Source organism: Oncorhynchus mykiss, chromosome 30 (assembly GCF_013265735.2).
Source record: "Oncorhynchus mykiss isolate Arlee chromosome 30, USDA_OmykA_1.1, whole genome shotgun sequence".
Lineage (NCBI taxonomy): Eukaryota > Metazoa > Chordata > Actinopteri > Salmoniformes > Salmonidae > Oncorhynchus > Oncorhynchus mykiss.
In genome coordinates, this window is record NC_050570.1 from 36,356,130 (window position 1) to 36,369,835 (window position 13,706).

General features: G+C 42.0%; 1 protein-coding gene across 1 annotated transcript in view; it reads right to left on the reverse strand.

Moving 5' to 3' along the window:
* Positions 1-12,361, reverse strand: part of zc3h3 (zinc finger CCCH-type containing 3) — an 83,645-nt gene extending 71,284 nt beyond the window's left edge. Inside the window, exons 1-3 of the mRNA XM_021599624.2 lie at positions 12,222-12,361; positions 10,426-11,977; positions 9,612-9,832 (exon numbers count right to left, since the gene is read on the reverse strand). Of these exons, the coding sequence (XP_021455299.2) occupies positions 9,612-9,832; positions 10,426-11,977; positions 12,222-12,267 (1,819 nt within the window). The 5' untranslated portion in view covers positions 12,268-12,361. The remainder of the gene's footprint in view (positions 1-9,611; positions 9,833-10,425; positions 11,978-12,221) is intronic.
* Positions 12,362-13,706: the final 1,345 nt, after the last annotated feature.

Here is a 13,706-nt window from a genome sequence, read left to right on the forward strand (position 1 = left end):
AGAATCAACAACAAGTGGGACACAATCATGAAGTGGAACGACATTTATTGGATATTTCAAACTTTTTTAACAAAAAAAAAACTGAAAAATTGGGCGTGCAAAATTATTCAGCACCCTTAAGTTAATACTTTGTAGCGCCACCTTTTGCTGCGATTACAGCTGTAAGTCGCTTGGGGTATGTCTCTATCAGTTTTGCACATCGAGAGACTGAAATGTTTTCCCATTCCTCCTTGCAAAACAGCTCGAGCTCAGTGAGGTTGGATGGAGAACATTTGTGAACAGCAGTTTTCAGTTCTTTCCACAGATTCTCGATTGGATTCAGGTCTGGACTTTGACTTGGCCATTCTAACACCTGGATATGTTTATTTTTGAACCATTCCATTGTAGATTTTGCTTTATGTTTTGGATCATTGTCTTGTTGGAAGACAAATCTCCGTCCCAGTCTCAGGTCTTTTGCAGACTCCATCAGGTTTTCTTCCAGAATGGTCCTGTATTTGGCTCCATCCATCTTCCCATCAATTTTAACCATCTTCCCTGTCCCTGCTGAAGAAAAGCAGGCCCAAACCATGATGCTGCCACCACCATGTTTGACAGTGGAGATGGTGTGTTCAGCTGTGTTGCTTTTACGCCAAACATAACGTTTTGCATTGTTGCCAAAAAGTTCAATTTTGGTTTCATCTGACCAGAGCACCTTCTTCCACATGTTTGGTGTGTCTCCCAGGTGGCTTGTGGCAAACTTTAAACAACACTTTTTATGGATATCTTTAAGAAATGGCTTTCTTCTTGCCACTCTTCCATAAAGGCCAGATTTGTGCAATATACGACTGATTGTTGTCCTATGGACAGAGTCTCCCACCTCAGCTGTAGATCTCTGCAGTTCATCCAGAGTGATCATGGGCCTCTTGGCTGCATCTCTGAGCAGTCTTCTCCTTGTATGAGCTGAAAGTTTAGAGGGACGGCCAGGTCTTGGTAGATTTGCAGTGGTCTGATACTCCTTCCATTTCAATATTATCGCTTGCACAGTGCTCCTTGGGATGTGTAAAGCTTGGGGAATCTTTTTGTATCCAAATCCGGCTTTAAACTTCTTCACAACAGTATCTCGGACCTGCCTGGTGTGTTCCTTGTTCTTCATGATGCTCTCTGCGCTTTTAACGGACCTCTGAGACTATCACAGTGCAGGTGCATTTATACGGAGACTTGATTACACACAGGTGGATTGTATTTATCATCATTAGTCATTTAGGTCAACATTGGATCATTCAGAGATCCTCACTGAACTTCTGGAGAGAGTTTGCTGCACTGAAAGTAAAGGGGCTGAATAATTTTGCACGCCCAACTTTTCAGTTTTTGATTTGTTAAAAAAGTTTGAAATATCCAATAAATGTCGTTCCACTTCATGATTGTGTCCCACTTGTTGTTGATTCTTCACAAAAAAATACAGTTTTATATCTTTATGTTTGAAGCCTGAAATGTGGCAAAAGGTCGCAAAGTTCAAGGGGGCCGAATACTTTCGCAAGGCACTGTATTTACACAACATGCCTACCACTTTGAAGATGCAAAATATGTTTTATTGTGAAACAAACAAGAAATAAAACTTGAGCGTGCATAACTATTCACCCCCCAAAGTTAATACTTTTTAGATCCACCTTTTGCAGCAATTATAGCTACATGTCACTTGGGGCTTGGCACATCTAGTCACTGTGATTTTTGACAATTCTTCAAGGCAAAACTGCTCCAGCTCCTTCAAGTTGGATAGGTTCCACTGGTGTACAGCAATCTTTAAGTCATAACACAGGTGGGATGGCGCCGACAGAGATGGACGCCTCGCTTCGCGATCTTAGGAAACTATGCATGAAATTGTTTGATTACTTGTTAGATATTACTGCACGGTCAGAACTAGAAGCAAAAGCATTTCGCTACACTTGAATTAACATCTGCTAACCATGTGACCAATCAAATTTTATTTGAGATTCTCAATTGGATTGAGGTCTGGGCTTTGACTCGGCCATTCTAAGACATTGAAATGTTTCCCCTTAAACCACTCAAGTGTTCCTTTAGCAGTACGCTTCAGGTCAATGTCCTGCTGGATGGTGAACCTCCGTCCCAGTCTCAAATCTCTAGAAGACTGAAACAGGTTTTCCTCAAGAATTTCCCAATATTTAGCCCCATTCATCATTCCTTCAATTCTGACCAGTTTCCCAGTCCCTGCCGATGAAACATATCCCCACGGCATGATGCTGCCACCACCATGCTCACTCTGGGGATGGTGTTCTTGGGGTGATGAGAGGTGTTTGCGCCAGACATAGCGTTTTCCTTGATGGCAAAAAAGCTCCATTTTAGTCTCATCTGACCAGAGTACCATCTTCCATATGTTTGGGGTGTTTCCCACATGCCTTTTGGCGAACACCAAACGTGTTTGCTTATTCTTTTCTTTATGCAATGGCTTTTTTCTGGCCACTCTTCCGTAAAGCCCAGCTCTGTGGAGTGTATGGCTTAATGTGGTCCTATGGACAGATACTCCAATCTCCGCTCTGGAGCTTTGCAGCTCTTATCTTTGGTCTCTTTGTTGCCTCTCTGGTTAATGACCTCCTTGCCTGGTCCGCAAGTTTTGATGGGTAGCCCTCTCTTGGCAGGTTTGTTGTGGTGCCATATTCTTTCAATTTTTTGAAAAAAGGATTTAATGGTGCTCCCTAAGATATTCAAAGTTTCTGATAAAAAAAATTATAACCCAACCCTGATCTGTACTTCTCCACAACTTTGTCCCTGACCTGTTAAGAGAGCTCTTTGGTATTCATGGTGCCCCTTGCTTGGTGGTGCCCCTTGCTTAGTGGTGTTGCAGAATCTGGGGCCTTTCAAAACATGTGTATATATACTGAGATCATGTGACAGATCATGTGACACTTCGATTGCACACAGGTGGACTTTATTTAACTAATAATGTGACTTCTGAAGGTAATTGGGTGCAACAGATCTTTTTTAGTGGCTTCATAGCAAAGAGGGTGACATATGCACACACCACTTTAAATTTTTTTCATTTCACTTCACCAATTTGGACTAGTTTGTGTATGTCCATTACATGAAATTCAAATAAAAATATATTTAAATTACAGGTTGTAATGCAACAAAATAGGAAAAATGCCAAGGGGGGTGAATACTTTTGCAAGGCACTGTATATATCTTTGTTTATTGTGCTACTATTTACAGTGCCTTGCGAAAGTATTCGGCCCCCTTGAACTTTGCGAACTTTTGCCACATTTCAGGCTTCAAACATAAAGATATAAAACTATTTTTTTGTGAAGAATCAACAACAAGTGGGACACAATCATGAAGTGGAATGACATTTATTGGATATTTCAAAATTTTTTAACAAATCAAAAACTGAAAAATTGGGCGTGCAAAATTATTCAGCCCCTTTACTTTCAGTGCAGCAAACTCTCTCCAGAAGTTCAGTGAGGATCTCTGAATGATCCAATGTTGACCTAAATGACTAATGATGATAAATACAATCCACCTGTGTGTAATCAAGTCTCCGTATAAATGCACCTGCACTGTGATAGTCTCAGAGGTCCGTTAAAAGCGCAGAGAGCATCATGAAGAACAAGGAACACACCAGGCAGGTCCGAGATACTGTTGTGAAGAGGTTTAAAGACGGATTTGGATACAAAAAGATTTCCCAAGCTTTAAACATCCCAAGGAGCACTGTGCAAGCGATAATATTGAAATGGAAGGAGTATCAGACCACTGCAAATCTACCAAGACCTGGCCGTCCCTCTAAACTTTCAGCTCATACAAGGAGAAGACTGATCAGAGATGCAGCCAAGAGGCCCATGATCACTCTGGATGAACTGCAGAGATCTACAGCTGAGGTGGGAGACTCTGTCCATAGGACAACAATCAGTCGTATATTGCACAAATCTGGCCTTTATGGAAGAGTGGCAAGAAGAAAGCTATTTCTTAAAGATATCCATAAAAAGTGTTGGTTAAAGTTTGCCACAAGCCACCTGGGAGACACACCAAACATGTGGAAGAAGGTGCTCTGGTCAGATGAAACCAAAATTGAACTTTTTGGCAACAATGCAAAACGTTATGTTTGGCGTAAAAGCAACACAGCTGAACACGCCATCCCCACTGTCAAACATGGTGGTGGCAGCATCATGGTTTGGGCCTGCTTTTCTTCAGCAGGGACAGGGAAGATGGTTAAAATTGATGGGAAGATGGATTGAGCCAAATACAGGACCATTCTGGAAGAAAACCTGATGGAGTCTGCAAAAGACCTGAGACTGGGACGGAGATTTGTCTTCCAACAAGACAATGATCCAAAACATAAAGCAAAATCTACAATGGAATGGTTCAAAAATAAACATATCCAGGTGTTAGAATGGCCAAGTCAAAGTCCAGACCTGAATCCAATCGAGAATCTGTGGAAAGAACTGAAAACTGCTGTTCACAAATGCTCTCCATCCAACCTCACTGAGCTCAAGCTGTTTTGCAAGGAGGAATGGGTAAAAAATTTCAGTCTCTCGATGTGCAAAACTGATAGAGACATACCCCAAGCGACTTACAGCTGTAATCGCAGCAAAAGGTGGCGCTACAAAGTATTAAATTAAGGGGGCTGAATAATTTTGCACGCCCAATTTTTCAGTTTTTGATTTGTTAAAAAAGTTTGAAATATCCAATAAATGTCGTTCCACTTCATGATTGTGTCCCACTTGTTGTTGATTCTTCACAAAAGAATACAGTTTTATATCTTTATGTTTGAAGCCTGAAATGTGGCAAAAGGTCGCAAAGTTCAAGGGGGCCGAATACTTTCGCAAGGCACTGTACATTTTCTATTACTTTTTAAGTCTGCATTGTTGGGAAAGGGCTCGTAAGTACACATTTCACTGTAAAGTTTACACTTGTTGTATTCGGCGTATGTGACAATTACAATTCATTTGATTTAGAGGCTGAAAGCGAGATGGAGAGGGGGAGAGAGACCCTCCACTCCCAGCGAGCCAGCACATTGGGCCTGAACCCACACGGCTCAGCACTCCTCCACTCCGCGTTCTGTCCATTCCTGTGGTTTATCTGCTTTATTAGGTTATCTGGGCTCACAGATAAGTACACAGGTATGCGCGCACACACACACACACACGATTCATAACAGCCTTGAATGCTCACTTTTATGCCAGGTTTATGCTCTCTTTAAATTAAACCGTAGATATCCGGGAAGCCAAATTAACACCTGCACTACTGCTGCACTGAGGGAGAGAGAGTTCATCGAAGAGAAAACAACATTGTGTGTGTGTGGTCATCAGAGCTGTAAAACTGCTCCTTATCATTAGTAATTCTATTTGCTCTTTATTAGCAGCTCTTATCTGCAGCATAGATAGCTACTTTCCCTCTCTCTTTCCATCTTCCTCTCTCTCTCCCTCGTTCCATCTTCCTCTCTCACTCCATCCCTTCTTTTCTCAGTTTATCCTTCCTTCCCTCCATCACTGAGAGAAAAACAACATGTCCTGCTTCAGGACAGCTTCATCTCGACACTTACAAAAGAAGATAAGGCATAGAACTAGGAGAAAGAATGACTGGATGGAGAGAGGGGTGAGAGACAGAACAAGAAGAGAAGAACAGCAGGAAAACAATGGAGGACAGAGAGTTGATGTGAGAGGAGGAGGGTGAATGATGAGAGAGAAAGGAGAGAAACAGAGAGAGTGAGCGATGGAGAGGGCCAGACAGCCAGCCATCAGGATGAATAAAGCCCATTGTTAATAGTGATGTATGTTCTAATGTCTGCTCGACTCCATTGACTGGGGGGAGTCGACACAGATGGGCATGACAGGGGCTGCTATAGCAGAATGACCGGGGGATGGAAGAAAGAGAGGGGTAGAGGGTTGTAAAAACACTGATTGCTTTCTATCAGGTTAGGCCTAGATTCTCTAGTTTGTTAAAACAATCCAATTTGCAAAATGATAATTATGCATAAGCTGCTTTTTATCTAGAGGGCTGGCTGGGGGAGATGGGGAGGTGAGTGGTGTAGTGATGTTAGGGCTTGATAGTAGAGCCTCTTCTCTTCCCCACCTCCAGCCCCGAACATTACCCACTGAAATCACTTGTTCACCATCACAGCTCAATCAGGCTATCAATTACACCCCCCCTCACTCCTCTCTTCTTAACTGCCGACCTCACACAAAGACCACATTGCATTGCTCCATAGGCCTCCCATAGAGATGGGTATGTTGCCCCCTGCAGGAGACTGGAGACAGTGTGGGATACCATCTGCAGATTGGCCGATTCGAGCACTGCAAAGCGCAAAATGATCCCAGTGTCCTAAAATTACTAAACCATAGAGCTGTTAGACAGATTATATCCACACTACTCCAGTCCATGTCATGTAGTTCTACACAGAGGGATATATTCATTAAAGATGGCAACAAACAGTGATTGTTAGCAGTAGCTTCTTTGTGTCGTAATATCCCAAACGTAAGTGTCAGTTTCAACATTAAGGATTCCATCTTTAAGTAAATTAGTCACACAGTAGCTAACACAGACTAAGACACCATTCACAGCTATCTCAATAAGACCTAGTCCCACCCCATCACTCAAGGAGCGCATTTGTTGTTGCTTGACCTCGAGACACTTTTGTTCAGTCTGCATGGTCAATGCAGCACATGCAACAATGTTGATGACAACGATGTTGTTTCCACTTTGATCTTAATATAAATCCACAAGCGTTCTATAATTACAATATTAGTTTGTGTTTCTTACATCTGCAAACAGTTAGTTTGTATTTTCTTAGCAAGTTAATTAAGCTAAATCGTGCTAGCCACAAATGCTAATCGCTAGTTAGCTGGCTAGCAAACAAGCTCATAAAAGTACTGAGTCGGAGCAAACGTAGCTAGCTAATACAGCCTGATACCAGTACTGGTGGAGGCTTAAATCAGCATGTTGTTTGCGCAACAGTATCTTCTAAATCAAAGAGGAATTGGCGAAGCATGAATATGTTGGCTACATAAATAAAGATTTAATGTAGCACACGATTATAGGGTCCCATTGGTTCCTACCCTGTCACAATAACTCGTCCATGGCATTTTCATTTGTTGTCATGTCAAACAACACTGTATTCAAAGTGCCCACTATTATTTATATTCTAACTATATAATTATAATAAACATTCTATTTCCATGATTCCAAAAGTTTACACTTTGGAGATTGAAATCATTTAGAATATATGTGTTGCCACCCTAAGGTCACGCACTACTCATAATGCAAATTTAGAACTATTATTAATCAAAAACATTTTTTAAATACCATATAATATGATATTTTGGCCATATCGCCCAGCGCTAATAAAACGTGCCATAGTTTACACCGTTGCCTAGCAACACACTACTACTACTACTTTTACAGATCCACTGTATCATCTGCCCAGCTACACAATTTATAAACTTGATCAACACTGTATGAAGCATCACAAATTAGCTCAAACTTTTGCAACATTGTTACAATATTGAAATTCGATTTCCACTGTGTCCCATAATAATGAACGTGACCGGATGTGACAGACAGGCAATTTTTTATCAGACGGTCGAAATCACGAATCAACATAATTTCTATGGATATATACAAAGAAATATCAATAGAAAAACAGGTCAAATTAAACGAAATGCAGATACTTTGCTGTCTTTCCAGCTTCAGTCTGAAGTGATTGTGTTAGCTGTGTAGTTGGCAAGCTAGCAAGGCGGGGAAAAGCCTCCATAGCAACCATTTTTGTTTGCCATAGCAACCTGCAAAGTTCTGGAACTATTAACCAGCGCTTGGGTAGTTTTGGGGCAAATCCAACTACACTGACTACCTCTCTTCATATTTTCAAGCATCATGTTATGGGTATGTTAGTCAATGGCAAGGGAGTTATTTTGGATAAAACGGAATAGAGCTAAGCACAGGCAAAATCCTAGAGGAAAACCTGGTTCAGTCTGCTTTCCAACAGACACTGGGAGACAAGGCCAAATATGCACTGGAGTTGCTTACGAAGATGACATTGAATGTTCCTGAGTGGCCTAAGTGAATATCTTATCCTTAAAATGTAACCCTCTCTGACAACACATATCATAAGCCTATACTGCAACAGCCTAGTTTTACCCCAACACAGTGGTCTGAAACTCATGGTTTGCAGGACACATCAAGCAAGTCACATTATGCTGGCTTGCAAAGTAATATGGATATGGATATCCAATAATTGGAACTTTTAATCACCCACAACCTGCATTTATAACGACTGCCAAGGTATGGAGAGTTGGACAAAGGAAACTACCTAAACCATTTCAACTTGAACAATGATCTCATTAACGGGTGCAATAAGTCCAACCACTAACGGATTGAATTAGATTAGAAAATGTTTGTTATTTATCTTTGTACAACATCAGATCAATCAATCAATTGATGTGCATGCAAAAACACAGAAATTGTAATAAACAATTCTAAAAATCAACCTGCAATAAAGCACGCTGGGAGATATGATAATGACGGCTATGGTTCTGAATGTGAGTGTTTTTTTCTACACAGAGTAAAAATGACAATGGCACTCAACTCAAGTTATTAACACCAACGGTTTATTTTAAAACACTGAGTGTAAATGTAATTACTGAATTAATAAACCTATCATACATTATTTGGAGTAGAATTCCACTCTACCTGTAGAATGTGTGCTTTATTTAGACAGACAAATTGCATGAAAGGTGGAAACGGGAATTGAACACTGGTCCCGGTGCAGAAGCACACATTTGCTTGTTGCTGGGTTATATTTAAGATAACGTTTTACATCTTTATGATGGTATGTTTCAATTTGAAAAGCATCTAATTGTATTATTTTATATGTTAAGCTAATTCCCCAAATTCCTGAATGTTTTCAGAATTCTGGGGACATTGAGGGTTACCAGGAATATTCCCTCTTAATTTGTCAAGAGGTTAAGTTTGTCTTTGGAATCTGCCATGAGTTGAGGTAGTTGGATTGTGTTTGGCTTGAGTTGAAAGAAGGAATTTAAATTCAGGGAATTGGCCTAGTGAGGAAATATAATTATTTGAATTGTTGTGGCAGAATATTGAATTAAGAATTGTAGTTTTGAATTGATTTATCATTTGTATTTGAGATTAATTGAATTGAGTGAATTGTTGTGGCAGAATAATGAATTAGGAATTGTATTTTTTTATTGACTCAGAATTGGAATTCAAGTTGAATTTACTCTGAATTGAAGAACTGCTATGGAATTTTGTATTGAATTGATGGGATTTAAATGGAGAGGAAATTACATTGGAATTGAATTTGAGGAATTGACCCCAACCCTGCTGGAATGTTGAATTGATGGAATTTATAGGGATAGGGAATTGAGTTGGAATTTAATTTGTGGAATTCACCCGAACCCTGCTTGCAAAACTTATAAAAACAGATCTTTTTTTTTTTATTGAAATGTTAGAATGGAAAAGAACTCCATTAATTCCTACATTGATTTTGGAGTTACATGGAAGATGTTTTTTTGTTCAAGTCACTAGCCAAGGTCAGAAAAACCTACTGGCCCTAATAGGACTGTACATCATATGTGTTTGCCCCCTTTTCCCAAGCTCTCTTTTCCTACCTGTCCTGGAGGGGTTGGGGGAGAGACGTCGTAGCTTGTGTCTGCCAAATGAGACCAGTTCAAGGGACGGGGTCCTCTTCACACCCCCCGGGCTCTGGATAAGGGTGCGTGTCCTCACTGCAGTTTGTGTCCGGACCGGAGTGTGTGTCCTAAGGCGCAGAGAGTAGCGGCTGATCAGGGTCATGGCTGCTGGGCTGGATCTCCGTTCTGCCCCAGACCCACTGTAATACATAGGAGAGTGTGTGTTAGAGGTCTGTGTGTGTGTGCATCTGTCTGTCTCTGTGTGTGTGTGTGTTAATGTGTGTGTGTGTAAGTGTGTTAAATGTGTGTGTGTGTTACAGGTAGTGGGGAAATAATATAAATTCCTCTGCCAAGAGGGGTGTGAACAGTTTGTCATGAATAGTGCTTTTGCCAATGGTAACAGACATGGCGTGCGCGCTTGAAAGGGGGGCGCAGGATCCTAATGCTGGAAGAGGGGCCTGAGCGAAAAAGTTTGGTAACCCCTGAGTTAACATGACCTTTAATTTCTATTTTCTTTAACATAAATGCTTAAAAATTCACAAAAAGTAATTAGAAGAAAATTATCTCAAAGAAAATGTATAAGAACTCCTAAGCTTGTGTTTGCCACAGACCTTATTTTCACGTTTATCTACCCCCCAATTAAAAAAAATAAATTCAGCTCCCCATAGGCTTTGACCCAACGAGCCATGGCGGAGTTAGTGCTTACAAAAAGACACCATTACTATTGCGCTCTATAGTAAGAGAATGGATGAGAAAATAAATCACTGGCTGCCCTCATCCTCCTCTTTCTCACCTGCTAACTGACCTCCTGATGATCTTCATCCTGCTCCTGAGTTTGAACCCCCCAGGGGAAGAGGAGGCGGTGCGTTGAGTTACAGATGGAGGGACACTAGACCCCCCCTTGGCCCCATTCTCTTTCTCTGAGGTCCAGCGGAACAGAGACCCAACTCTGGACCCTGTCCCGGAGCCAGTCTGCCCCCCTCCCCCAGAACCTGCCTTCCAGCAGTAGCGACTACTGAGGGTAGTGGAGCAGGAGGCCGCTGCTGCCTTACGCTGCTTGGCTAAAGTATTTGGGGATTTTGGTTTCTTGGCAACGAACCCCTCTGCAGCTCTCTGGGGCAGAGCCAGAGCCAGGGCCAGGTCTTTGGGTGAGAGAGGCTTCCGGGACAGCCTAGCCTGGACCCCTGCAGCAGAGGACACCCAGGTGTACTTGGAGGTCTTAGGGACTGCAGTGGATAAACTGAGCCTACGGGGAACCTTTTTTCTGGGGGCAAAGGCTTTCCTACTGGAACTGGGGCTGGATGAGAAACTGCTAGGGACCCCAGAATGGGAGACTGTGGTGGTGACAGATGTGATTAGATTTTCTGGGGGCCGGGACTCTATTCTGGCCTGGCTGGGCCTGACTCCTCCTGGCTGATGGCTCTTCACCCAGGTAAACTTGGAGTGGTTCTGGGGAGAGGAGGCTGGCTGGGCTGGGGTGAGCTTGGACCTGGGACTGAGAGAGGCACTAGGGGGAGCAGAGAGAGGAGGTGGAAGAGGTAGAGGAAGTGAATTGGCATCGCTAGGGGTGGGGTTGCTGTTGGAGGTTGCCTTGGGGACAACCTGCTTAGCTGCTGTATTGGTTTTCCCAGTCACGCAATGTTTAATATGTAGCTGAGCAGTGCTCTGAACCCTGGTGGCAGTGGTGGTCGTTTTGGCAGGGACACCTGACAAGTCCATTTGTCCAGGGGCGGTCATTATCAGAGGCAGTCCCAGTCCTAAGCTCTTCGCCGAAACTCCCAGCCCAGCCTTGCCCCCAGGTCCTGTCCTTCCTCTGCCGGGTTCAGTCTCTGTCTCTATAGCTGTGGATCCACTGCCTGTCCCCGTCATAGATCTTCTCACTCCCCCTGTGAGTGCGTACTGCTGGCCCCTTGGCCCTGTTAGATCCCTAGACGTAGCCCATTTTGTTCCATCCTTCTCTCCTCTAGCTGGGCCCTTACTGCTGTGGCTGGGCTGTAAGGTATCTGTAGCATGAAGGGACAGGAATCCAGTAGAGGAGTTGGGTGCCACAGAATCTAAAGAGGGCTTGGTAATCTGTATTGGTCTACCCTGCTGCTCTAGAGAGGGCTTGGCAGTCTGTGTAGTAGGTCTACTGTGCTGGGATGAGCTGGTCTTGCTACTGAGGGTGTAGCTCTTCCTCCAGTGTCCTGTGGGTTGAGGGGGGTGAGGCCCACCACGCGAGGGGAATGTGGGGCTGAAAAATGAGCTGTGACTCCTGCCTCGGGCTGGTGGTCTCGCTGGGTGCCACTGCTGGCCAGAACAAGAAGGGGCATCCCCATGGATACTTCTATGGTTATTGATGAGATCTGTGAGATGACAGAAAGAGGTTAAGAAGTAGCTAGCAACAGTGGTTAATTAAAATTGAAAAGCGTGTTCTAGCTAGCAACGTCAATTTGCACCAGCTAAATTAGATAGCGTTAGCTAAGCATCAACAGAGAAACGTGGTGGTTATAACTGCCAGCGTGACAGCTTTCAATTGTAACTGGTAAGTATTAGTTATTAAATATAGTGTATCAGTAATGTTAACTGCACTGTAAAACACCACCTTACTTTGCAACAGATCGATTTGCCTTTTCAGCGCTTCTCTCTCATCCATGTTGTTTATGTCCTAAACTCAAACGTCATCATCCAGCGACGCAATTATAGATTACGTGTTGAGGAGTTTGATCGTTACCACAGCCACAAAATCAGAAATCCCACCTACTCGACCAATCAGATGAGGGAGTGTGATGGCGCGTATATCGACCAGCTTGTAATGCCAAACGGCTTGCAATGCCATTATGTCATAAATTACTGGAAAACATTGGTCACTAATATCTGTTGGGAAAAAGTCTGGTTATTACCACACAAAAACTTGCTTGTTAACAAGGTCAAAGAGGTCTCTTTCAGAATGATCCATAAGCATTACCCTGTGAATCATTACCTGAAGAAACTCAAAAAAGATATTAACATTGATTGTACTTTTGTGTTGAGCATCCAGAAACAGTTTCGCATTTATTTTGGCATTGTCTACATGTAAAACAATGATGGAAAGATATTCACAGTTTAATAATTGTTAATATTCTTGATGACTTTTGTTTTTTATGGGAAAATGTGCTGCTCGGTTTCCTTAACCAAAATAAAGATTATTTTTAAAGACACATGCATTTGTTTTATCTAGTGATTCACCAATGATGTGGTTATTTATTAACTATAATAAAACCAAACGTTCTAAATGTAAAGTGGTAATCAGATGTCTTATTCAAACTCAGCTCGCAAGCTTATCGTGATATTTGCCCTTACTCATGGTTACTTGTCTTACCCCAAAATAGGTTTACTCCAATAGCTGCATTGTATTTAAAATGGCATGTAGACAAACAAATTGACATATCTTAGGCCCTTACCTACTACACAGACTGCCAAGCACCTACTACACAGACTGCCAAGCACCTACTACACAGACTGCCAAGCACCTACTACACAGACTGCCAAGCACCTAGGCCCTTACTATAGTAATTTGTTTATTTAACTTAACATAGCCATGCAGTCCACCTTTCCGGTATTTTGAACCAGTTTTCCGCTGTACAAAGGCATGGTCTTCAAGCTATGGAAGATGGCAAAACAATTAATAATAAATAATTGATTGCACTTAAATGACACTTTTCTAGACACCCAAAGCACCCAAACAGTGTAAGGGGAAACTCACCACGCTAACCCAACTTACATACTCTACTTTTATTGGCCCAAAGTAAACTTGTTTAACTTTTTTTGTTTTTTTACAGATATTTTGTTATATATACATTATTCATACACTTTACATGCAGGGTACTTTTATACACAGTTTTACATGATGAGAATACAGTTTGATATACACATTACACATAAAATGGTACTCATCATTACATACACTTGCAATAAGTGTCATGGGATCTTTAGTGACCACAGAGTTAGGACACCCATTTGAAGTCCCATCTTCTTCAATTTTATTGAGGAACATTCCATTGTTAGTTGGTACTTCAACGTTATGAAAATGAAATGAATGTTAAATATAAAAGT